The sequence below is a fragment of the Adiantum capillus-veneris genome, chromosome 25, assembly GCF_014529385.1.
Source record: "Adiantum capillus-veneris isolate H3 chromosome 25, ASM1452938v2, whole genome shotgun sequence".
NCBI lineage: Eukaryota > Viridiplantae > Streptophyta > Polypodiopsida > Polypodiales > Pteridaceae > Adiantum > Adiantum capillus-veneris.
The window spans coordinates 81,542,769-81,570,049 of NC_140955.1; the positions used below are offsets into that span (position 1 = coordinate 81,542,769).

Sequence of the window (27,281 nt, forward strand, 5' to 3'; positions counted from 1 at the left end):
GCAACGACCTGCGCAAGTAGCCTGTACGATAGCAGCCTCCCAAGCATCTGCGATTCGACCTCAAGAAGGGTGTTTCCCTTGAGAAGGGCATGCTCATGGCTACCCGAGCCTCGTCCCGTGGTAAACTCAGCTTCGCGAGAGTTGTGGTAACACCTCCGAAGGGGGACAACATCACCTGCCTTCAAAGCGAAGTCGAAATACTTCACAAGGAGAATGCTGAGCTGAGACAGAGGCTTGCAGCCCTTGATCGGCTTGCCACAGTGGAAAATTACAATGAGGAAATGAAACAGATGGAAGTCAATTTTACTAAGGTAAAGGAGAAAGTCAAGACCACCCTCACAAAGGAGGTCAAAAACCAAGTACAAGAGGGTATCTCTTGCAAGGTCGAAGATCGGGTGGCATCACACTACATAAACGACAATGACAAGAGGATATCGCCCTCAATGCTTGCATTGGCGGGCTCCCAAGCGACTAGAAAGGGGAACATGACCTCAAGGTTCACGTGTCCTTTTTGCCCGCATCCAATCGGTAATCGACATGGTATATTGGGATCCAACAACAATCAGCTCTCTTGCACATGAGCATCGTACCAATCATGCAATCCTCAGTTTCAAAACCAAGGCAGACCGAACCAAACTCCTTGAGCAATCGAGGCTTCTGAAGGACACGAAAATGTGGTTTGCAGAAGATCTCACACCCGCTCAACTCAAGAAGAAGAAGGCAGAACTCCAAAAGATGCGAGAAGCACGCACAACAAAGAAATGGGCCGCTGTCTACCGCGGAGGTAAAGCCATTATTCAAGAGTTCCGAACTCCCAAACCGGCTTCCTTCTCACCCCCCTCTCCATAGGTTTTATTCATCCTATCTTCCCCCTCTCTTTTTTTTTGGACCCCTAGTCCTTAACGAAGATGTAGCCCGCAACCCCTCTCATTTTGCAGGACCTGTTGTAATGTTTTTTGTTTTCGGTCCCATAGGTCATATATGACCTCCGTGGACGATAATTCAATCGATCAATCTATCTATCTATCTGTGTGTGCGCGCGCACATGCGCGCTGCAGAGGAAAGAGAAAAAGAAGATTATGCTTTTCAAACCTTTAGGCCTCAAGTAAGGCAAGAGTAGTAGAATGAGTCTGGAGAAGAAGAGGGTGTAGAGGCATCACCTCTCCTAGAGGAGGTGGTTTTGATGAGCTACAAATGAGGGGGTGCAGCATGCGTAGGGAAGGCAATAATGTGGTTTTGATAAGTTGCAATCAAAGGGGTGGAGTGTGCGTAGACGAGGGTTGCGAGAGGGTGGGAGGACGGGTGGAGCACTGGAGGCGGTGCAGAGGAGAGAAGGAAAGGAGGAAGAGAAGCGGGGGGGGGGGGGGGGGGGGGGGGAATATCCAAGGGGAATCCCCGTAGGTAATCGAATTTATATTTAGTTGAGCGAGTCTGTCTATAGAGAGTAACATGTGCTAAATATGTCTAGACGATTTTAGAAAATAGTCATTTATGCATATTTGGAGACAATGCCCTTTTTTATTAAAGAGAAAAGGAGAAGGATCATGGCAGATGGTGCATGAACTGCCCATGCAATCTCTCTTTCTCTATGTCTCTCTCTCAAAGCTTGTTTAAGGCCCACGTTTCATTTTAAACCAGTTCTTTTTTTTCAAATTGGGAAAATATGTGCCCATGATTCATTTTAAATCCCAATTCGCAAGAATTTAAACGGATCCTCCCACAAAACTCACTAGTCACTCATCTCAAACACTTTCTCTTCTCTCTAAATCGTGGCCACATAAGCAGGGCTCTGTGTGTGTGTGTGTGTGCCACACACACACACACACACACAGCTTGGCTTCAGCAGCTCCTTAGCTTTCTCTCTTGACACAAAGAGGCGCCAAATCCATGAAAGAAGCAAATAATAAGACCTTTCACCAGATCTTATCATGTGATACAAAAGGAAGGCTGTTCGCTATGAGCTCTCTCCCACGTCCTTGTTGCAACAAGTGTCCCCTCCTCCTCGTTACCAGTTGCTCGACTTGGAAGGCTGTTCGCTATGAGCTCTCTCCCACGTCCTTGTTGCAACAAGTGTCCCCTCCTCCTCGTTACCAGTTGCTCGACTTGGAAGCAAGTGAACAAAAACGAGGGCTACATAGGCGACGATCTATGTTCACAGGCAGCATAGTAGGTGGATAAGAGGTAGTGAAGGGCATGCAGGGCTCAAGGTGCAGCGCACAGGTATGGACAAGCGCGTGCAGGTATGGGCAAGCACATGATGAGCAGCGATGTCACTGGAGGGTGAGGAGCACACAAAGCGGGGGGACCTTTGTATTAATGATTTTATTTTACCATTCGCCGGTATGATCCATAATACACTACATGTGCAATACATATTTTAGAAAACCAACTTTAAGGGGGATCAAGGCAGATTATGAGACATAGAGAATGGATCTGAAAGGTCCTAATTGTTGCTAATTATGCATGCATGCATAAGTAGTAGAAGAAGAAGGGTTGTGAGGTCGACGATCATCGATGCTAGAGAGAGAGAGAGAGAGAGAGAGGCGTTCTGCAATTTATTCACGCTGCCCAACAGTCGTAGGCCTAAAACCTGCACCACTCTTAGCTTGAATGTTTCCTATCGCTTGAAGGCGAGGTTGAGCAAAAGCAGACCCTAAAGGTTGGGGATGATGAGAGCCCATGGAAGAGGAGGTCTTCAAGAATGTTTCATGTGAGTTGATTGGAGGCGAGGTTGAGCGAGAGCAAAGATAAGAAGTTGGTGTGCCCACAATTTTGGGCATGTGGAAGGCCATAGGGTTCATTGTGCAAGGTTGTTGCAACATCGAGGCCGTTGGATTATTTGGCTGGATGAGTGCCACGTGGCAAGGGTCTTTGTAAAATAACTTTGTTGTCCCTTCAATTCTTTCTTTACATCACCTTTTCATGGACATTATGTAAGTTTATTATTTCTTTATGGTGATTGAATCTACCTTTTCGTACAAACAATTATAAAATTCTCTGGTTTTTTACCAAGAAGGCCATAGAGGAATGGTGGAGAAAACGTGCAAACCTCTCACTATCAAAAAAGTTACCATCACATTAAATTTGATATAACTTTTGTTTGCACTTTAGTGTTTTGTATCACCATTGGATTATTATATACAACTAGTAAAACGGCGTTGCCTTCGGCGGCGGCATGGCCTCTATTACCCTCAAGCTCTTTGCTCTTGGCAAATTTCATAAAAACAAATGAAGCAAATTACACTCTCTCTCTCTCTCTCTCTCTCTCTCTCTCTCTCTCTCTCTCTCTCGCAGTCATCAGGGCTATAGGGCCCTCCTTCATCAGTCCTCCTTCACATTTAAAATTTAGAGGTAAATCTCAAAATTTGTAGGTGGGATTACACTAAAACTTGGTGTTTTTCGAGCATTTTCCTTTGTCTACATACTGGATGGATTCTCTCTCTCTCTCTCTCTCTCTCTCTCTCTCTCTCTCTCTTCTCTTCTCTCTCTCTCTCTCTTCTCTCTCTCTCTCTCTCTTTGTTGTCCATATTGGGCTCTCTCTCTCTCTCTCTAGCTAGAGAGAGACACAGAGCTCTCCCTCTCTCTCTCTCTCCTTTCCTCTCTCTCTCTCTCTCTCTCTCTCTCTCTCTCTCTCTCTCTCTCCTTTCCTCTCTCTCTCTCTCTCTTGAAGCGAGACACACACACACACACACACACACACACACACACACACACACACACACACACACACACACAGAGAACGGTGCTGTATGTGTTTGAAATTTATAAGATGGACAACATTTGAATCTTTGCAAGTTCACATGAAAACCTTTATGCAGCAACCTAAACAAAAGTCATCACAACATATTTTCAAACTAACTTTGCACTAACATATAGAGTAAGTGATATTTCTCATGTCAAAAAATATAACATGAGTAGAGACTTAAGATTTCTACGCTCAAAAGTGTAGCCTACGACATGCCCTACTGTGGTATCGAACCACCCATGGTCCACGATGTAAAACACATCTACGAATCACTGGAGGAAGAGATCCTAACACAAAAACACGTAGGAACCAAGCACTGAGACTAAGATTCTGAGCAAACATAGCATTGATTGGAAAAGTTCTGCCTAACTCTGCAATGGTGACACATGCTCTGAATCCTCTCTGAATAGCAACTTGAATGTAGCACAGCAAGCTCGGATCATATGAAGCATGATATATACCCACCATCAGAATTCTGGGTAATATTGTAATCTATAGCCAAACAAAAAGCTATTAATATAGATAGATATTTTGATACAAAAAAGCTATTACTTTACTATATCAACATCAACATTGTTACCTTGCTACATCCAAGTCCTCGAGTAGATGAATCACCTGCATGGCTATGATTGGACCCCTCCATAATGGTGGATCTAATACATAATTGTTGGCTATGAGATTTAAATTCTTTAAAGTATCAAATTGTCACAAACACACATATACAATATTTTACCTCGGACATGTCGAGGTTGTCTTCCTAGTGTGTAAGTCAAAGAGGCGTTAGGATCCATCTTCATTCATACATATATAAAGGATTAGAAATTCATCAAAAATCACATGAATTATAAATCTAGCAGCACTAATAAATCTTAGTCCTTTGCTTCTCAGTGAATATACCTTGCTTGAGGCTACACCATGTTTCATTTATAATTCATAAGAAGATACTAAGCTTATAAATGACAAAGAAATAGTCGCTCTATCGCTTCTTGCGAGAGTCACCGTGCTTTTTTATTGGATGAAACATATCCAACCACATTAAGCCCCATGGCAAGGGGATGGCAGTGGGCAATGGATTTTTGTTATCATTGCACTTAACTTCATAAGGTCAATTGCAACACCTCTTTGTAGACAATGTTAGAAGTGTATGTTCTTTGATCTCCATGTCTACTAACGCTTGTTAAGTGACTATCACCAACCACAACCTTGATGGCAAAAGAGGATCTCACACGAGACATTGCCACATACAATTGACCATGGGTGAAAACAGGTGTTGGGAGATACAATCTAAGAACTCCCAATGTTTGGCCTTGTGCCTTGTTGATTGTCATCCCAAAAGTACAACGTAGAGAAAACTGGTGGCGTTTCAAATCAAAATGGAGACCTTCTCTAGATCCCATAAGAAAATCAATCCTTGGAATGAACACTGCATTTCCTACATGTGACCCTGTAATGATTTCTTCTTCAATCACTTTGTTGTGGAATTGCTTACAAATCAAGCGTGTCCCATTACAAAGACCACTTCTTGGATCCAAATTGTGAAGCAACATAACTGGAGCATTCTGTTTCAATTGTAAAACATGCGGTGGAAAACCTCTCCCAAGATCTAAACTATTTACAAACTCACTTGTGAATAAAACAAGTTGATTCACACACTAAGTCTGCACTGACATATTCCTTATAAGTACCACGAAATTGCTGCAAGTCCAAATTGTTTATAGCATCCACCTCTTGTTCCGTGGAGCCAAAATTGCTCTATCCTTGAAAATGGTTGCATGGCAAGAGAGTGTTTCAAGGTCTCCATATATGCAAGCAATCAATTCTTGCAAATTATTTTGTGGTAGCATCATGCAGGTCGGCAAAGCCACATTATCAAGTATGTCCCCGTCACAAACATCGCCATTACCAATATCAAGTGTCCATTGCACAAACTCTCTTTCAATAACATTACTGAAACAATTGGCCACTTGCATATTATGTGTTAGATGCATGATTTCTGTACTTTGTCACATGTATGAGTGGCACAAAGATGCATTAACAATGTCTGCTCTTCCTCCTTTATGCACAACAGGTAATATCTGTCTGAAATCACCACCAAGGAGGAGAACCTTTCCACCAAACAACATGTTATTTTGCATGACATCTCTTAGTGTCTTATCAAGAGCCTCAAAAGCGTGTCTATGAGCCATGGGGGCTTCATCCCATATGATCAGTGAACTCATTCGCAACAGCTCAGCAAGCTGGCTATTTACTTTAATGTTACATGTGGACTCAGAAGTTATATCAATAGGGATCTTGAATCTAGAGTGTGCAGTCCTTCCGTTGTCGAGAAGTTGTGGTGCAATCCCGGACGATGCACATGCCAAAGCAACTTTGGACACTCTACGTATCCGAGAGAGCAATGCATTGTAGAGATAAGTCTTTCCTGCTCCACCTTGCCCATCCAAGAAAAAAACAGTCCCTCTGCTCATGCCAGCTGCTTGTAAAACCCGATTGTAAGCTTCCCTTTGTCCAACATTGAAAGATGATTCCATTCGAGCAGACAATACTCTTTGTTCCTCTCTCTTATACATGAACTCTTCAACAAGCACTCCAAGCTCACTCATAATTTGCAATGTGTGATCCACCTGGGGCATTCCAGAATAATCCGAGAGCCTCTTTCCATAGTGTTGAAGCATTGTCTCTAAGTTTGACAAAGCTTGGTTTTGTGCCATGTGCTCATAGATATTCGCATCATTTGTGCGAACCCTCATATGATATACATGGTCCTCAGAAAGCTCCTTACAGAAGCGATTCCACAATGCACCAGAATGTATCGGATCACAAAAAACCAGAATGACTAAAAATAGTAGGCGCAATTGTTGCCATGTTTGTTGAAAAGAAGCTTCTTCTAAACAAAGAAACCATTCATCATCAACTTGCAATAATCCTCGTGCATTCCATGCTTCTTTAAATGTGTCATATACTTGAAGGTTCTAATATCCTCAAAAGACTTACATCCTTTGCACATGTTGAGTAACATACGCAAATCGTACAAATCTCCAACATTGGGAACAATGTGGTACATTCTTCCAATCATGTCACCAATCTGTCTTTGAGTCCATGTTGTACTTGCTGGCTTCCAAACCCACTTTGTTGGGAAGTAAATGTACAACAAATTGTTGGCCTCTGGATATTTTTGATTTTCAACAAACCACTCAGTGAGCGTTGTCTTTTTGCTGACCTCTCTCTCCACCACACTCTGTACAGTCGCTCTGTCGTTGAAGATGACTTGATTTTGATGAGGCAAGTGAACTTGGAGCCGTTGTATGTCAGGTTTCTCTTGATGCACGTGAAACCCAAATATACACTAGATAGCCTCAGATGCTGATACATATCGATCATTCAGATAGTTTGTAACTTCATTTAGAAGCCCTTCGCTATCTTGTAGAACAATAGTGGCCCTGTCATGTCCCTTATACACATACTTGTAGAGATATTTCACAGCGGATATAGTGGAGCAAACCTCCAAATTGATATGTGCATTGTACCTTATATACAAAAATGGATTGTATGGAACAATCCATTTATTACTCATTTGCACTTTATTACAAACATTGTAATTTCCATCATCCCTCCTCATGTACGTTGGGTATCCATCCCTAGCCACAATAGTCGATGCATTGAAGCTTCGAGGATATTTAAACCTACACTTTCCCTCTTTCATACATGGAGCATTCTTATTCAAGTTTCCACATGGGCCATGCACATTACACCGACTGATAACATTATACAGCTGTGGAGACATTACCTTATCAGGAAGCTCCGCACACACAATCTTATCATAATGCAATGTCTCTGCTGGCTTATGCTCAGATGCAAGTATCAATAGAATGTGAGCATGAGGAAGGCCTCTTTTTTGGAACTCAATCACAGAAATGTGTCTAATGACCTTACCAAAAATATCTCTCTTAATCAGCAAGCCTATCAAATCCTTGAACTTATGGTAGAAAACACGGGCAGTAAGATCAAGACGATCATTGGATGTCTTTCCAGGCAGTAATGCATCCTGTATCTCCTTCCATCTAGGATTGCATGTGAATGTAATGAAGAGATCGGGTTTTCCTCTCTTGCATACAATTGCCATGGCATCCTGATACAGCTGGTGCATATAGCGAGGGCCACCAACATACGAAGAAGGCAATACAACCCTTCTTCCAAAATTAGCATCCAACAATGGTTCTCTATCATCCCTTGTTCCATCTCTTGCTCCAACCATATCTGTCAAGCCCTGATACACCTCACTGCGAAGTTCACTTTGATGATTACGAACCCACAAAAGCCTCAACTCCTCCATACAACTATATGCATCAACAATATATTGCAGTAGCCTACCACCACGTAAAAGACATTGTGCCGTGTCATCTCTAATTTGCAATCTATACTTGTAGAAATCCATTGTAGAAATATACTTTGTAGTTTCATTTACTCGCTCTCTGCTTACTTCCTCTCTGTTCACTTGCGGTATGTAAGGATTCCAACCTTCTTCACCATTTGAAAATAGCAACACATATAATAGAGGCATGTATGACCTATGGCAATTTGAGATTCTTTTTAGACCACCACCCAAAAGATTCAACACAATATCACGATGGCCAATGTTGCTCTCTTCACCCTGACCAGGCATGATTGCAGCAACTTCCACACTTGTTGGAGCAACATACCACCAGCCATTTGTACGCTTCTCAGTAATGACCATCCTAATCTCCGGAATATTGGAAGTTTGGACCATTGTAGCAAACCCCCTAAAAGCTTGAACATACGGATTTACTTGATGCATCATCGATTGCAAGCTTCCCAAAACATCTGGTTTGAGTTTATAAACATGACTCATCCTGTTTTGCAACTCAGTCTCAGTGTCAAAAAAATACCACTGAGCAAAGCGAGGGATTTGACGTGATCATTCTTCTGGCATCAATGGACCAATGTTATGATAAATAGATCCATGCACTTTGAAGGTATAGATTACTTTTCTTTGGTAGAGAGATTCATATATATGAGCTCCCAAAGAAGCAAATGCCAACACACTATTGTATGCTCTGATATGTTTCAATAATTTTCTACTTCTAGTATTACCCCTGTGCATCAAGTCTCCTAATTCTAAAGGAGTTCACTTAATGGCGACAAAGAAACATTGCCTGAGTTGCAACAACTCTTCCCCACAAATGTGCGAATGGTCTTTGCTTCTGTTTTCCAAGCTAAAGCACCACAAAAGGAACATGCAAAATCCAAGTTGCCTATGTTGTGAAGAATACACTTTTCATGAGAAAGAGACAACATAGAGATATGCATCAAGGAAGTGGTCTTAGAATATAAGTAGGTGATAGATAGGCAATGTGTCTCAACTTTGGAGTAATCTCCCTCTCTGGAGACGATTATAGGCTCCTCAGGAACATCTCCATTATTGGCTTCCAAATTGCCTTCCACTTCAATCCCTACATAACTTTGCGAGAGCATTGACTCGATTTCTACATCCAATGCAATCCTTCCCTGAGGAAATTCATTGCATCGATTCACGTTCATCAAATGTTGGCAATCTTCCAAGAGAGGCACATTAATCTCCCCCAGAGAATGTCGAACTCTATCTCGTGCTGCTGCATGTCGCGTAGCTCGAGAGGCTTGACATATCCTACTACGTCTTGCATGTCCACGAGACAACACCTTTGGACCAAGAGCCATCTGTCCAAAAAAGAACTCTTATAAGTACTCATAGATATATACAGGTTAGTATCTAGAGAATTAAGAAGAGAGTATGGAGAAGAAAGGATTTCCCAACTATGTCTATCTTTCTTTGAGGGAGTTAGTGATAGGAGGCTTGCCAACCCACATGGTAAATGTCTATATACTTCTATATTTGTCTCTCTATATCTCATCTAACTAATACTAAGGATATAATTGGGGGAGCGAGTCCATTAGATTAGCCCATTGACGATTGTCAGTTAAGGCCTGAGTTTCTGCCGGCAATTTTCCACTGCGGTTACAACGCGCCAGTCTGCATGTCAACCGGATTCTCGCAGTCGATGCAGATGTGCCCGTTTTGCACCCTTATTTTACCCCGTCCAGTTTATTCTTTTTGTTGGACTTGGATGATGCTTGCCTGATCTAGATACTCAAAAGATTATAAGTATTGTTCAGTCGATATAAAAGGAGCAGAAGCCCTAATGTTTTTCCATCTGCAAGTTGGGAGCACTAATGAAGAGTAGAGCTTCATAGTGCTTCTAAACACTCATCAGCCCAACATTTGTGGGTCTAGCAGCAGCCATTATCTATAGTTTTTTCTCTATTTGAGCTCATGATGGCCGAGTGATGGCCCTAGCGCTCTTGTCTGCAGTAGATCAGCATAGCATTTTGCAGATTAAGCCCCATACCAACCATTGCAGTAGGATAGCCAACGTTTGCAAAATTGGTCAACCCATTATTGGCCATTGGCAGCCCACATCAAGACGGATTCAAAGGTGCATCCAAATCAGCCCCGAGGTGCTTCATTATGAAGAGTTACCATGGTGACACTCCCATTTGAGTTGGTAGAGTTGCATAGAGGCTTGAAATGTTGTGTACATTCTGTTTATGCAATCAAAAGCAAATACCACATCTGCAATGGTGTGCATGTGATTGCATTGGGAGAGACACTCTCGCTTTGCATTTGCCAAAAATACCCCAAAGCTTCTTGACCCTACCCAAATTGGACATATCTGGCAATCAATGCATTCAAAGAGACAAAATCCTATATAGGAAGCTCTCTCCCACTTTTTGTGCTTTATGAAGTGCTTCACATTTGTCATACCTAGAAAGAAGTTCAGGCATTGCACACACCTAGAATACTTTGTGTGTGTGTGTGTGTGTGTGTGTGTGTGTGTGTGTGTGTGTGTGTGAGAGAGAGAGAGAGAGAGAGAGAGAGAGGGAGAGAGAGAGATTCACTGCAACATAACTTGAGAGAGAGAGAGAGAGGGAGAGAGAGAGATTCACTGCAACATAACTTGAGAGAGAGAGAGAGAGAGAGAGAGAGAGAGAGAGGGCGAGGGGGGCGGGGAACGGGAGGTATGACTCAAAAGACATATTGGCAACAAAAATAATACAATTATGGAGATCCTTTGAGAATGTAGTATCCAAAGAAGACAACCAAGAGTCGTGAGCAAATTGGTATCCACTACATAAATAAGCCTCCCCCAAAATGTAGTCAATATCTGCAAAGCCACCAAAATATAGATCCGTTGAGCCTATAAATGGGAAAAAAATGAGTATTATTATCGATTACATAATTCACTTCTTGCAAGGGTTGCCTTGCTTTGAACTGGATGGAACATCTCCAACGGCATTAATCCCCTTCTTGGGCCAATGGGTCGTTACCAATGCATTAAGCTTGTTTGCGATAGATCTAACTTTGGAGACACCTGTAGTATGTTGTATTGCTACAGTGGTCAATTTGTTGCTAGTGCTTTGTAATTCAGGCACAATGCTTTTGAAATCCATGCTATCCTTGTCAAGAAGGGACCTCTCCAAGAGACTCATGATTTTTGCCTGGTTGCTTTCTATGTGAGAAAGTTGTTCTTGCATTGAGCTCTGCCTACAAAATACCATTGATCAGTATAGCTGCATACGCTCCTCTAGACGATGAAGATAAACCCCTTGCTCATATTGTGAATGGCTCAACCTGTGAATGCTCTCTCTGTAGGAAACCTATGATGCCTCCGCTCTCTCACATGAGGCTTGAATTTTGGAACATACTGTGTGGATGATACCTAGTCCATCTACAATTTGCTTCTTTGAAGGTCCATGCCCACCTCGGGCAACACGCTTGGCATTTCGTAAATTGTTGCCTGGGTCTATCTCTGGGGTAGAGAATATCACCTTCAAAGAATCTCCTCCAGAGGTAAGCACTTGCTCCATTACTGTAAGATAAGATATATATTTAGCACCGGGTTACATGTTTTTCTCTCTATCTATTTCTCCCTCTCTATTTTTCTCCTATCCACCTCTCTATACCTCCCTTTCTATGGCGCAAGGTGGCCATAGAGAGAGCAATAGCCAAAGCCTGTGTGCATCCTATGGCCATAGAAAAAGGTTGTTGACTTTCCTATGGGCATAATGTGAAACCGAGCGTGCACACACACACACACACACACACACACACACACAGAGGCTATACCTATATAGCTATACAAATTGTTTTCGTCATGTGGAGGAGGGGAATCGACGACGGTAGTGGCAGACCTCTCACTCACTCTCTCTCTCTCTCTCTCTCTCTCTCTCTCTCTCTCTCTCTCTCTCTCTCTCTCTCTCACACACACACACACACACACACACACATGCCAAATGTGGTGCACTTCAGAAAGCACAAAAAGTGCTTGAGAAGCTTCCTGTGTAGGATGTCGTCTCTTGGAATGTACTGATTGTGGGATATGCCTAACTTGGTTAGGGCCAAGAGAGCGACTGCCCCACCTAATGCTTCTCGTCCATCAGCTCCATCCCACCCCCCCCTCTCTCTCTCTCTCTCTCTCTCTCTCTCTCTCTCTCTCTCTCTCCCCCCCCCCCCTACTCAGGTGTAGGCATATCCCACAATGAGTGCATTCCAAGAGACGAAATCCCATAGATTAAGCTCATTGAAAGCACCTTTTGTGCTTTATGAAGTGCATGACATTTGGCATACATGTCGACCAAGGCAATGCTAGAATTCAAGGTTTTTACACTAAATTTCTCTACAGCTTGTAGGTTTTCTCAAGTTCAAATTAAAAAAAATTTAGAGGTAAATACCAAAATTTGTAAGTGGGATTACATTGAACCTAGGTTTTTTCTAGCTCTGTGAGCCCCACCATCGTCAGAGCTACGTATCAATGCAAAATAGCGCATATAAGCTCCTCTTTCCCCCTGTTTATTTTTCTGTTGATTTGTCGATAATGAGTGTAGAGCAATGCCTCAATTCCTCCTCCTCCTGGCTTTTGAAGCTGAGGTTGCCATGTGTTTTCCTGGCTTCAAGCCTAGTTCGCCCCCATCAGTAGATTGTTTTTGTTATGTGGGGGAGGGGAACCGACGACGATAGTGGCAAATCTCTCTCTCTCTCTCTCTCTCTCTCTCTCTCTCTCATGCAAAATGTGGTGCATTTCGGAAAGCACAAAAAGTGATTGAGAAGCTTCCTGTGTAGGATGTCGTCTCTTGGAATGCACTGATTGTGGGATATGCCTAACTTGGTTAGGGCCAAGAGAGCAGCTGCCCCACCTAATGCTTCTCGTCCATCAGCTCCATCCCTCTCTCTCCCTCTCTCTCTCCCCGATATTCTACTCATGTGTAGGCATTCCAAGAGACGACATCTCATAGATTAAGCTCATTGAATGCACTTTTTGTGCTTTATGAAATGCTAGGGTTCAAGATTCGGGAAAAATCATTTTTTTAAACATACAAACTTCCTTCCCTTGAATTTGCTAAGAGAAAATTTTAGAAAATTAGGCTATTATTTGAGTTTTTACACTATTTTTCTTGTTGGAATTAGGGTTGCAGAGAAACACACACAGCTTGGAGAAGACGAAGGAAGCTCAAGGCACACATAGAGAGTGTGTTACTTAGTGTGCAATGGAAAGATAGATAGCCCTAGAGTGATGGGCGTATATACAATGCACGGGGAAAAAACCTCCTAAAGAGGGAAGAAATGCCCCGACGGTCCTAGTGTGTTCACACACATCACTACCACACGTATATGGTAACAAATCCCCCCTGGAGTGATGCGGTGAACGAGAGCTGGCACATGAGTAAAGGGAAGTGCCATGCCCTGAGGACAGGATCAGTCCACAAAGGGGAGTAAGCCCAAAGCTTTGCGGAAAGCTTCCTGCTTCTCACGAGACAATGCCTTTGTGAAAAGATCTGCAAGGTTGTCCTGTGTTGGTACATAAGCGAAGCTGATCTCTCCTGCTGAGAGCCTCTCCCTGACATAGTGGTAATGCACCTCAATGTGCTTTGTGCGAGCATGAAAAACTGGGTTCCTTGCAACTACCAATGCGCTCTGACTATCAGTGTAGATAGTGTTAGCAGTGTCCTGTCCAACACCCAAATCAGCCATAAGGCGTCTGAGCCATACACACTCAACCGTAGGTGTGAAGACTGCCCTGTACTTAGCCTCACAACTCGAAGTGGCCACAATAGGTTGCTTCTTGCTCAACCATGATATACATGAACTGCCAAGCATGAAACAAAAACCACTTGTGGACACTCGCGTGTCAAAACAACCAGCCCAATCTGAGTCCAAAAAAGCATGTAAGTCTGGCGGAAATGATCCCCCCTTGGGATAAAACAAGCCAAGATGTAAAGTGCCACTAAGGTAGCGGAAAATCCTCTTGACAGCTTGCCAATGCTTAGACCTTGGGCTATGCATAAATCTGCTGACTTGTGAGACTGCAAACTGAATATCTGGCCTCGTGTTGCATACATAAATGAAGCAACCAACAACAATTTGGTAAAGAGTGACATCAACAGGATCGCCAGCATCATGTAGACTCAACTTCAAACCTGTTTCCATGGGAGTGGCAATAGGTTTGCAATCCTCAAGTCCAAACTTACATAGCAATGTCTCTATGTAACTTTTCTGACACAAGGAAATACCACCATCACACTGCTTAAACTGTGTACCCAAGTAATGATGCAACAGCCCCAAATCTTTCATCTTGAAAGTAGCATTCAAATCAGCCTTAAATTTAGCAATATGTCTCTCATTTGGTCTAGTGATCAGCAAATCATCAACATAAAGAACCACAATAAGAAGTACATCACCCTCATGCTTTACATACAATGTGCTTTCTGTTGGACTGTTACGAAAGCCTTGTTTGACCAAATGAGTGTCAGCTTTCTCATACCAAGCACGAGGAGATTGCTTCAACCCATACAAAGCCTTGTTACATTTGCACACTTTGTCCTCTTGTCCTTTTATGACAAAACAACGAGGCTGCGTTACATAAACTTCCTCAAATATGCCACCATTCAAGAAAGCAGTAAAAATGTCTGATTGATGTACATCCCAATCAAAATGAGCTGCCAATGCACATAGAAAACGCACAGTAGTCATACGACAAGTGGGAGCAAAAGTCTCTTCATAATCTATGCCTTTTTGCTGTCATAACCCTTTGCAACAAGTCGAGCCTTATGGCGATCGATCTCACCATCCGGCTTGCGTTTCAACTTGTAAACCCACTTCGTACCAATGGCCTTTTTGCCAGGAGGCAAATCACATAAAGTCCATGTGTCATTTTCTATAAGTGCATCATATTCTGATTGCATGGCAGCCATCCAATTTTCTGAATTCTGTGCTTCATCAAAAGACAAAGGCTCCTCAACATCATGTAAGCTAGACACAGCCAAAGTATCACAATCTGATGCATAAGATGCATGGCGAGAGCCTAAACAAGTACGACTAGACAAAGGTGCATCCAATTTACTGTCACGCAAAGTGTGCACCATCCATTTTGGCATACCTCTAGCCTGCTCATTTTCAGCCCTTTCCTCATCAAGTACATCATGTACATCTGCATCAGTAATAGGCTGATCTAAAGCATTTTCAGAAACCCCCATAGGCTGTACATTTATCTCACTGGAACTTACATTCGTATTTCCACCACTGAAAAGAGGCAACAAAGTGTCATAAATGTCCTATGAGCTTACATTACTGTCTCTAGTATATGAAAGCAAGGGCTGAACAGAATCTTCCACAAACACTACATCTCGAGAAACCAGAATACGTTTTGTTTGTGGATGATACAACCTGTAACCTTTGCTTTCAGCACTATAACCAACAAAAATACATTTGACAGCCTTATCATCCAATTTTCTGCGCTGCACTTGTGGCACCTAAGCATATGCCAAACAACCAAAAATACGCATGTGCTCAATAGAAGGCTTTCTACCATGCCATGCTTCATATGGAGTAATAGACTGCAAAGCTTTCGTAGGACACCTGTTAAGTACATAAGTGGCACACATAATGGCCTCAAGACAAAAGAATGCGGCAAAGCTTGACTTTTGACCATACATCGTGCCATTTCCGTCAGTGACCTGTTTTTCCTCTCAGCAACACCATTTTGCTGAGGTGTATAAGGCATCGTACATTGGTGTTTTATCCCACGACTAGCCAGAAATGCATTCAATTCATGAGACATATACTCCCCCCCTCGATCAAAACGGAGGGTGCCCATAGTACATTTCGAGACATTTTCAGCCATAGCCAGAAATTGTTTGAAGCACATAAAAACTTCGGACTTCGCGTTAAGCGGAAGTACCCATGCATGCTTGGAGTAGTCATCAATGAAAGTCACGAAGTACAGGTAATTGCCCAAGGAAGGAGTTTGCATGGGCCCACAAACATCACTATGCACAAGCTGCAACCTGCATGTGGCCCGAACTGAACCATCCTTTGGAAACTTAGAACGCTGCATCTTACCCAAAATACAGCCTTCACAAACATGTTTGACAGGTGCTTCAAGAGGTGGCAAAGAAGAAACCATATCGGATTTTTGCAAACGCAGCAAACTGGCAAAATTCAGATGACCAAAACGTGCATGCCAAAGTTTTGTATCTGAAATAGCCCTTGAATCTGCAACAACATTTGCAAAATTTTGTCCACACTTGTCATACAAAGTGAGCTTATACAGCCCACGGCACAAAAGGCCAGAGGCAACAATTTCATCACCAAAACTGAGATCATGAACTGTACATCTGTCATCCACAAATTTGACTACAAGTCCAAGCCTAGCAAGTGCGGATACAGACAAGAGATTCTTCTTGATCCCTGGTACATAAACTGCATCAACGAGTGTGAAGGAACTGCCATTAGCAGCAGTGAGCACAATCTTTCCAACTCCCTGAACTGGATAAGAGGCGTTGTTGGCACAAGTGACTGAATTCCCATGAGGGACAGACTCAAGAGAGGTAAACAATTCACGATGTGAAGGGGATCGGGGAGCACCACAGACGGAGAGTGTGAGAGAGAAGGAGACACACGACACACAGATATGGGTGGGGAGACTCCAAAGAGTGAGCAGCCCCCTATACACTTATGCTATGTATAAGGTATACAAGTCAGTGGGCGCCCAGACTCTGGGCGGTCGGGCAAGGCACAGACGCCTATACCCCAACAACCTCTCACTTAAAGGCGACTGTGCCTTTAAGCAAGAGAACCTAGTCTAAAGACTACAAAAGGCGAGAGAAAACCGCTCTCAACCGATGCCCACTGGCTGGCTGTGATCGTGTGCATCTGGCTGTCCTGCTCCCGTGTAAGTCCATACACTACCAGACGTACCGCACACGTACTGCAAGTATGTACGCAATACCTGCATATCTCCCTCGTGCACTATGCCATCATCAATCAACAAACGACTGACAACCCCAACTGCAAATGCTCCCACTGCAGCTGCGATATCCGGTCTCAAGATCAACATCTCATACATGAGACCACCGAATGCCGATGCAATGCTAGCGAGCCCTGCTAGCTCTAGGGGGCATGCATCAACATATATATCCCTGGCAATAGGCATCTCTGACTGACAAGGCGTGTCAGCCACATGCATCTCCTGACTGTCCGCAAAAGACGCATCAACTTGTCGTGCAACCTCAGAGCAAACCAGCTGCTCTAGGTGTCTGCTGGAAGACATATCCTACAAAACTATATCCCCATGCTCACTAACGAGCATAGAAAGGAATGACTGCATAATCGTTGACATCTCAGTCTCCTCTGCAATCATCCACTGCAAACATGACCACTCAATCTGCTGTGACTCACTAGAGCTCTCATGCTCTAACTCCGTATGCATAGACTCTTGCACAACGTCCTCCTGTCGTGACTCACTAGAGCAGGACCGCTCTACCTGTCTATCCTGCATAGAAGTATCTCGCACAACTGACTCTCTGCTTTTCTCAGTCACTAGCAAAGCATGCATGTCTGATTCTGTCACCTCTCTGTGTGACTGCTCAAGTCGTGCCCCAACTGTGTGCACAACGAGCTTACTACTCTGCACTCCATGCAAAGTACCCTGCAACCCATGAGCAAAAGAGACTCGCCTGCTCTCTCGCTCTCTACCTGGCTGCGTGATCACAGAGACAACACCGTCTCTCCCGTGATCCACATGCAATGGGTAACCTGTATCACTCCTGGCACCTCTCGCAATCACTAGCGAACCCAAATGCATCACAAAATCTCGCTCTCGTAGCGAAACCTAACATCCACTATTCCGTAACTGTCTGACTGAGATCAAATCCTGTCTCAGATCTGGCACATAACGCACATGACGCAGGGTAAATCTCATACCATTGGGAAAGGACAAACATACGTCTCCTGCACCCTCAATGTCATACACAACACCATCAGCCATGTGCACACAACCAAGTCTCCCACTAGAAAACGTGCTAAACCACTCACGATGCGACGTGACATGGAAAGTAGCATCTGAATCTAGTAACCAATGTGAAGACAATGTGCAATCCGATATGCAATCCGTAGACATAAGATCGTCTGAAGACAAGCTAGATGTAAATGTGACATCGCCGTCATAAGCATACTCAGTAACCACCGTACTGATCTCACTAGCATCTGTCATGCCCAAATCTACATCACGCATATGTCGCCTCCGTTGTCTCAAACGCCTGAAACATCGACGCCTAATGTGACCTCTATGTCCACAATGCCAACATGTCAAGTCTCTATGCCGTCGAGACTTGCGTGTGGGATCAATCTCTCCCATGGACATAGAAGTGGGACTAGACTCCCCTGTAGACATGGATGTCACGTACATAGCATGTGAACTCTGCCATAAAGCATGAGTTGTAGTCTCCCTCGAGACCTGCCAGTAAACAGACTCAACCAGATGCAAACAAATCGTAGACATGGCTAACTCATCAAGATCCTGCCAATCATCATCACTCATAGACTTGGGCTTCGCCGATAAACCACGCAAGGGTTTATCCTGCCCCAAATCTGACTATGCAACAAGCATATGTTCCTTCCAAGCAACAAAATCTGTACCATCAAACTGTATCAGACCATAACGCTGGAAGTCAAATGAAAAATCAGCCATAATGCTCGCAAAAGAGCAACCAACAATGAGTAGCAAATGTCAACCAAATCAGCCCTAAACTGGCTCAAATCGCATCAACAAAATTCTACAAATATGGCTGCAAATCAGCCCCAAAACAGCCCCAAAATTCAGCTCTTAAATAGCTGCATAAACAAGTCACAAACGTGTCCCAGATCAGCCTACAACTGAGTCATACATGGACACCTGCAAAGAGGAAACAATGGCTGAAAATTCAGCACCCAAATAAGCCCTCAAACCTGCCTGTAAACTTGTAAACCTGTAGCTGAAACCTGCTGAAAAACCTCAAGCCATTAGTGCTCGAATCCGGCTACCTAGCTCGTAGCCACACAAGCATACATCACAATACTCACTCCTGTGAGTGTGCCAAGATAACTGTACGCCTGTCAAACCCGTGAGCTAATCACCAAGCCCACACTGTGCGGTATCGATGCATACACACGCACAAATCTCCCACCTGCAGAGAACACCGCACGCAAATGCTGAGTGCAACCCGCAATCTCTACCTAGATCGCATAAATGATGTGCATAAAAATCTTGGGAAAATTTCGCCAGAGTTTCGTCAGTAAAACGGCCACAAAACTAGTAACCAAACTGACTGCACGCTCAAAACCATGAGCAACCAAAGCGCATCAAACCGTACTCCAAATGCATGCACCAATCTCCACACTTTGCATACATCATTGCAAACACCTACAAATCTACTACACAAATATCTGCTCTACCTGTGACTGCCAAAAAACATGCTCGAGGCATACATTGCCGAGCTCAAAATGCAATCACATTAGTCTCCCTGAGCATCAAACCACATAAGGCATACATCGTATCCTCCCACTTGTGAGGAAACTTGCTGCAAATATCACTCTCACATCTGAGAGCAAACCATGTGTGGAATCCTCGACACACAATAAACAACTGCTGCTGCTGTAGAAAATTCAGCGTTCAGAATTTTAAAATTCTGATATGACGAGCGCGTCCGGAGCGTGCCAAAACCCCAAGGTAGACTCCTGGATCACATGTATCCGAGTCCGGGTGTGAAAGCTATGCCAAAAACCTCCGTTTCGACCCAAAAACGCAACATAAAATGCCAAAAGAGGGCTGAAAATGCAGCTCCTCAACCGTAGCTCGAATGAAGTTTTTGATGGCTCGAATGGCTTCGAAAAGGGGGTAAAACACCAAGACGCCTGGTGGAAACACTCTCGGAAAGCAGAATTTGCCGATGCCGAAGTCGAAACCCTGTTTGCACTCTTGAAAGTGCGCGCACGCGGACGCGATTTCGGGAATGAAACTGGCTCTCCGTTGTCGTTGTGACTGTGCACACACGCGCTCCCTCCGCACCTACGCTCTGATACCAATTGAAGGGGAACGGGGAGCACCACAGACGAAGAGTGTGAGAGAGAAGGAGACACACGACACACAGATATGGGTGGGGAGACTCCAAAGAGTAAGCAGCCCCCTATACACTTATGCTATGTATAAGGTATACAAGTCAGTGGGCGCCCAGACTCTGGGCGGTCGGGCAAGGCACAGACGCCTATACCCCAACACGATGTGAGGTAATGTGCTTTGTAGCACCACTGTCGAAATACTACACATGTGAATCTGCAGCAACAACTGACAAGCATGCATCATGGGCAGCAGGATTGTAAGTGCACTCTGCGCTAAAAGCCCATTCTGCATTAACATCAGCAACAAATTCTCCTTTCACAGAAGACTCAACAATGGCTGCATTTGTAGTGGAACCATAATTTGCAGTGGAACCACCCTCTTTCTTCTTAGCCTCTTTGGCCTTCAACTTAGAACACGACTTGATCAAGTGATCATTGGCTTTACAATAATGGCAACGAATCTTCTTTTTGCCCTTATCACCAGAATTACCAGACGAAGTACTGCCAGCAGAAGCATTAGGAACATAATTTTTGCCACTCGCAGCAGAACCATAAGAAGTGGCTGCATTACTGTTACCACCCTTTCTTTGAGAAGCAATAAAAGCCTGTTCAACTGCACGCTGCTTAGTCCTGTTTTTTCTAGAAAGTGACTCTTGCAACAACAATGTGCATAATGCATCAAACTTGACAACTTCAAGATTTCCTTGGGTCATCAGTCTCCAAGTACTAGCAAAAGTCTGGTAGGAATCTGGTAAGGCATCAAGAACAGTCTGCACAAGGGAACTATTTGAAATGACTTCACCTGCAGAAATAAGCTGCTCATTGATATCCTTGACACTAGCAAGGAAAGTGTCCATATCATCTTCCTCATGCATAATCTTCGACTCTAGCTCTTTACGCAGCAAAGAAATTTTAGCCTCATTGCGGCTTGCATAAAGACCTGCTAGAATATCCCAAGCCTGTTTTGCAGATTTTGCTGAACGGATGTGAGGAACAATGGTGCGCTTCATACACAACGCAATCAATGCATGAGCCTGCACATCCTTAACATCCCAACGAGCTTGTTCTGCCGTAGGCAAAACAACTCTAACAGCTGCAATCCTTGCAGCAAGACCTGCAACATCCTCAACATCGCCTACATCCTCAGAACCAGGACGTACATCAATGCCCTGCACAATGTTCCAGACACCCTTTGACACAAGAACATGTTGCATCATATAAGCCCACATAGGGTAGTTGTCCCCATCCAACTTGTCTTCAGCAGCAAACATCTTGAACACATCTGTGTTGTTGTTGTCAGCCATGGTAAATGCTGCACCTAATGTGAAAATTACCCGAAAATAGGAGAAATGGAGCGGGAACAACCTGTGCTATATAGCACAAACCGTAGAAGACTATAAGGCACCTATTATGCAGAAAACGGCACTGACAGAAATTCTGCACAAAATGACGAAATAGCATGTGCAGTACTGCTTGTAGTGGAAACGGAGGCTGAAATGAGCCCAAATCAAAATTCTGAGCAGACCAAGCTCTTTTAGCTTACCAAAATATTTGTTGACCTGCGAACGCTCGCCAAAGCTCACTGAAATCGGAGAAAGTGAGCAGGCGTGTGCTGGAGCAGCTGGCGACTAAGCCCGGGAGGACGTGACCTGCTCTGATACCAATTGTTGGAATTAGGGTTGTAGAGAAACACACACAGCTTGGAGAAGACGAAGGAAGCTCAAGGCACACAATAGAGAGTGTGTTACTTAGTGTGCAATGGAAAGATAGATAGCCCTAGAGTGATGGGTGTATATACAATGCACGGGGGAAAAAACCTCCTAAAGAGGGAAAAAATGCCCCGACGGTCCTAGTGTGTTCACACACATCACTACCACACGTGTATGGTAACATTTCTCTATTTCGGGGCGGAATTTCTCCTTTTCCCCTTGCCTTCAACGTGCATTTTTGAAATTGAAAACGACACTATATTAAGCTAACTCCGATCGAGACACATTTTTCCCAAACATTGGTGCTTTGAATAGTGTCAATTTGTTGAGCCCCTGCTGGTGCTTTGCAATGTTCTAGAAAAATCATTATTTTAAACATACAAAATTCCTTTCCTTGAATTTGCTAAGAGAAAATTTAGAAAATTAGGCTATTATTTGGGTTTTTACACTATTTTTCTCCATTTCGGGGCGTACTTTCTCCTTTTCCCCTTGCCTTCAACCGGCATTTTTTGAAATCGAAAATAGCACAATAATAAGTTGACTCCGATCGAGACACATTTTTCTCGAACATTGGTGCTTTGAACAATGCCAATTTGTTGAGCCGCTACTGATGCTTTGCAATGTTCGAAAAAAAACATTTTTTAAACATACAAGAATGCTTTCCTTGAATTTGCTAAGAGGAAATTTTAGACAATTAGGTTATTTTTTGGGATTTTATACTATTTTTCTCTATTTCGGTGCTAATTCGCATGTGCGACGATGCATGACAGTCAGTAGGCATGTGGGCACTGGTTGGCAGCCCGAGATAGGCCGATAAGGTACACCGTACAGAGTGCGCTCAAGGGCTAGGGCATTTGCCATTTTGTTGGCCGTGCGACCTGCCTGAAGGTGCACAGAGAGAGAGAGAGAGAGAGAGAGAGAGAGAGAGAGAGAGAGAGAGAGAGAGAGAGAGAGAGAGAGAATGATCTGTCAACGCGTGTACTGTGTACTCACTATAGATAGAGAGATAGATAGATAAATAGAGAGAGAGAGAGAGAGAGAGAGAGAGAGAGCACTCACAACAGTGTTCGGGAAAAATCATTTTTCCAAACATACAAAATGCCTTTCCTTGAATTTGCCAAGAGGTTACTTTTTAGGGTTTTACACTATTTTTCTCTATTTTGGGGAGGAATTTCTCGTTTTCCCCTTGCGCTCAACCGGCATTTTGGAAATTGAAAACAACACGATATTAAGCTGAAACACATTTTTCCCGAACATTGACTCCGAGTCTCAGTCTCACATGGAGAGGACGGAGATTAAATGAAATGTTATATTAAACATCTTCTAAGAGCCAAGGTCTATGAGACCAAACTCATACAATCTTGGTGGATCTAATAGAATGTCTGATCACAAAATAAAAATGAAGTAAAGTGAAAAACTAAAATCATTATCATCATCATCGTAAATGCCCAAGGATGCCGTTTCAAAAATTTCCCAAAATACCCTTAAATGCCATTATCATCATCATTGTAAATGCCCAAGAATACCCCTCAAATTTTAAAAATTCCCAAAATACCCTTGCATCTATTTTGGGTAGATTGTTCAAGATTTTCTAAGCTTTAAGGTCCGTTTTTTTACTATTTTGGTTAGATTGTTCAAGATTTTCTAAGCTTTAAGGTCCGTTTTTTTACTGTAAGGGAGGTAGTTTATCTCTCTCTCTCTCTCTCTCTCTCTCTTTCTCTTTGTCTCTGCGGGCTCATAGACGCTAACATAACATTTCATTTCTCTCTCTCTCTCTCTCTCTCTCTCACTCACACACACACACACACACACACAAAACATAACATTTCATTTCTCTCTCTCTCTCTCTCTCTCTCTCTCTCTCTCTCTCTCTCTCTCTCTGTGGGCTCACAGACTTAACATAACATTTCATTTCTCTCTCTCTCTCTCTCTCTCTCTCTCTCTCTCTCTCTCTCTCTCTCACACACACACACACACACACACACACACACACACACACAGACGTGGCAAGGCTTAATATAACATTTCATTTCTCTTTGCTCCTAGCGTGCAGTCACAGTTGTAGTCGCAGTCTCGTACACACACACACACACACACACACACACACACGTGTGAGATAGAGAGAGAGCAAACCTGCGTAGTAACCGGTGATGGAGCGTGATGCGAGGAGTTGTCGGGTAAGGTGAGCTTCTTTGATGATGATGATGATGAGGGTGAGCTGCTACAGTAGCCGGTTCAGGAGTAGATGATGATGGTGATGAGCCCGCAGGCTTTGAGGACGATGAGGGTGAGCTGCAGAGTAGCCTGGTAGGAAGCCCGCAGGAGCAGGTGTTGATTGAGTTGTCGGGTAAGGTGAGCTTCTTTGATGATGATGATGATGAGGGTGAGCTGCTACAGTAGCCGGTTCAGGAGTAGATGATGATGGTGATGAGCCCGCAGGCTTTGAGGACGATGAGGGTGAGCTGCAGAGTAGCCTGGTAGGAAGCCCGCAGGAGCAGGTGTTGATTGAGCCCGTGAGCCCGCAGCCCCGTGAGCCCGTGATGAGCCCTCTCTCTCTCTCTCTCTCTCTCTCTCTCTCTCTCTCTCTCTTACGATGATGAGTTCGCAGGAGCGCGATGAGGAAGGGGGAAGGTGGAGGGATGGCTACAGACCTCCCTTCTCTCTCTCTCTCTCTCTCTCTCTCTCTCTCCCGCCCGCTTTGATCAGCCCCGCTTCGCCAAGCGCATCTACTCAAGAGGCGACTGGTGGTAATTTTTTAATTATTTTTTTGAATTTTTTATTGTGAGCCCGCCTGAGTCCTCAAGATATGCCCTGTGGGCAGGGGGGGAGCCGGAATTCCCTCCCCCTTTATCCTTACTATAGATATGACATTTTCTTCATTTTAGTGTTTTTAAAAGGTCTCTCCATATTGGTGCTAATGTGAGGCATTAAAATCATAAGATGCATGAAAAGATGAACCTTTCGGGTAACAATCACATCGTTTTCTATTTTTGTATGATGCTCTCTCTCTCTCTCTCTCTCTCTCACACACACACACACACACACACACACACAAAATTTATTACATCTAGAGATATCACATTTATAAATCTTTCCTCCCCCTTTACCTTCAACAACAGGAGGCCATCGTGAGTCCTCACCTTGTTTTTAGTGTGCATATCTACCCTTTGGATCACTCTACTCACCCCATGTGGTAGATCATTAAAGGTGTGTATGAGCTAGTTCACATGCAGGTCGGGTTCACAACTGGTTGCCAACTAGTTGCGAACTTTTCTTGTTCCCATGATGGGCTGCAGTGAAAATATGCGCAACTGGTTGGCAACGAGTTGCAGCCCTGCTCGAAGGGGAGGAGATGGAGCAGGTAGGCAACCGTAGAAAAGACAATTCAACTGTTGACTTCTCTAAGCCTGCGAAGGAACGACTACAAGCAAATCGTACACTTTTCCAAGCTCGCAAGATGATTATTAAGTGTTGCTGTTTCGAAAATAGGAATTTTCACAACGGGTTGGGCCTTCATGTGAACAGAGAAGTTTTCTGTTTTGGTGGTTGTGCAACCTCACATCCATGTGAACAACACCTATGTGTGTGTTTTGCATCTATAAGTTTGCTAGTGGTTTGCCTTGGTGTTATGATTGGCAAGCCCATTTTTCAATAGAAAATCAATTGAAGTGTGCATGAAAGATGCGTCATGGAGGAGAACAAAATCAACAAATACCCTCTTTCTAGAATCAAAGAGTCGTCTTTGTTTTCTCATAGCAAAACAAGTCAACGATGATGACGTCCTTTTGCTTGGGGGATGGGAAACAAAAACCAAACTTTCTTCCTTTCTCCGTGGGAAGAAAGTAACACATATCTTACAAAGTCGTTTAGATAATTAGATATACTCAAAATATTCTTCATGATTATTAATTCTTTATGCTTTCTTTATTGATGTTGGATTTGGTTTCAAAATATTCATTCCTTGATGTTTTATTCATGGTTTATTTTGGTTTAATAATCATACAATCCAAAATATTAAAATTCAACGTTCCTTTTCACAAGCATGGTTTCCTTGATAGACTTTGATTCTTTGAGTCGTTGTAGAGGCTCAATACCAAAATTATTAAATCAATCTGCCAAAAAACAAATGTATACCTGATAGGCTTCTTCGTTCATTCAATGGCAAATGTCTAATGTCAAAACCATATCGCTTCTTATCATATTGTTTGTATGTAGCATAGAAAAGTCAAAATGAACAATTATTAACCCAAAAATGGGAAAGCAATATTAATTATTAGGGCTTAAGGGCACTTTTGCATGCTTTATAGTGTTGCTTCCCAACATTTAACATTTATACAAAGAGGTGCCTTTTTGCAAGGTGGTGGCACACGAATGGACTTTGTCAGGTTTGCCAAAATTCAAAGGGGACAAACATTGCCTACATAAGTTAGTGGAGGTTAAGGCATGGCCCCTCCCGTGTGGGGAACCTCCCCAATTAAAATTTCTCTAAAATAAAATAAAATGTCATTGTGTGATCAAAGATGTGAGGCTAGATAAAGAGGATATGCCCTTTCAAAATGCCATTGATGTGGGTGGCATTTTCAGAGGAAATAACGGGTCCACTAATAATGCCTACCATTGACGCTCTTGGCTACATGGCTAGTTTTCGCCCTTGCAAGCATCAAAACATGTATGACCATGGCAAGCCAAAGGGTTTAAATTGCCCAAGCGAACGACTTTGCATGAGTGTTTGTGACCTTAGTGTAGAAATCCAATCTGAAGAGCAAACGAGTAGCCAAGAATAGCCCTAGCATCCGCATGCACCACACCACCTTAAACGTTGTGACCTACACCCCAATGGTAGGGGGAAATAGAATAGCATGTTTGTCACCCAAGTGCATTCCCTCTTGAGTAATAGGTTGTGAGTTCAAGACTCGTTGGATGGATCTTTTGGGGACTTTTGGGGATTGAAGTTAAAAATTCTCCTCTCTCTCTCTCTCTCTCTCACACACACACACACATTCCACCACCTGATGGTAGCCTTTTTTAAGCATCAAATTAAACTTTCCAAGCTTAGTTCACACTTGCTGGTACACACACACACACACACACACACTTCACCACGTGCTGGTAGCCTTTTTACACATCAAATTGAGGTGTATCATGCCATAGGTTGTCGACACTCTAGGTTCTATTAAAGGAGACCCACAAATTTTTGTTGCTAGACATGGGATAGGACCCTTAAAAGGGTATGATGGTTACAAGGCGTGGTTAAAATAATTACTTACTACTTTCATTTACCATGCCGTGAGGCTCTTGGGTTAACCTACTGTGCTAGACAACATCGCAGGCGGCTACTCTT

At 43.4% G+C, this 27,281-nt stretch overlaps 2 protein-coding genes across 2 annotated transcripts; both read right to left on the reverse strand.

Annotated features, from left to right (window-relative positions):
- Positions 1-3,802: 3,802 nt before the first annotated feature.
- LOC147425170 (uncharacterized) lies at positions 3,803-24,811 on the reverse strand. The gene is made up of 4 exons (XM_086500721.1): positions 24,074-24,811; positions 4,479-4,536; positions 4,326-4,398; positions 3,803-4,237 (listed from the first exon to the last, which is right to left on the reverse strand). The coding sequence occupies exons 3-4, from the start codon at positions 4,386-4,388 to the stop codon at positions 3,938-3,940; spliced, it is 363 nt and encodes a 120-aa protein (XP_086356847.1). The 5' UTR covers positions 4,389-4,398; positions 4,479-4,536; positions 24,074-24,811; the 3' UTR covers positions 3,803-3,937.
- LOC147425171 (uncharacterized) lies at positions 5,749-8,513 on the reverse strand. The gene is made up of 2 exons (XM_086500031.1): positions 7,116-8,513; positions 5,749-6,717 (listed from the first exon to the last, which is right to left on the reverse strand). The coding sequence occupies exons 1-2, from the start codon at positions 8,511-8,513 to the stop codon at positions 5,749-5,751; spliced, it is 2,367 nt and encodes a 788-aa protein (XP_086356157.1).
- Positions 24,812-27,281: the final 2,470 nt, after the last annotated feature.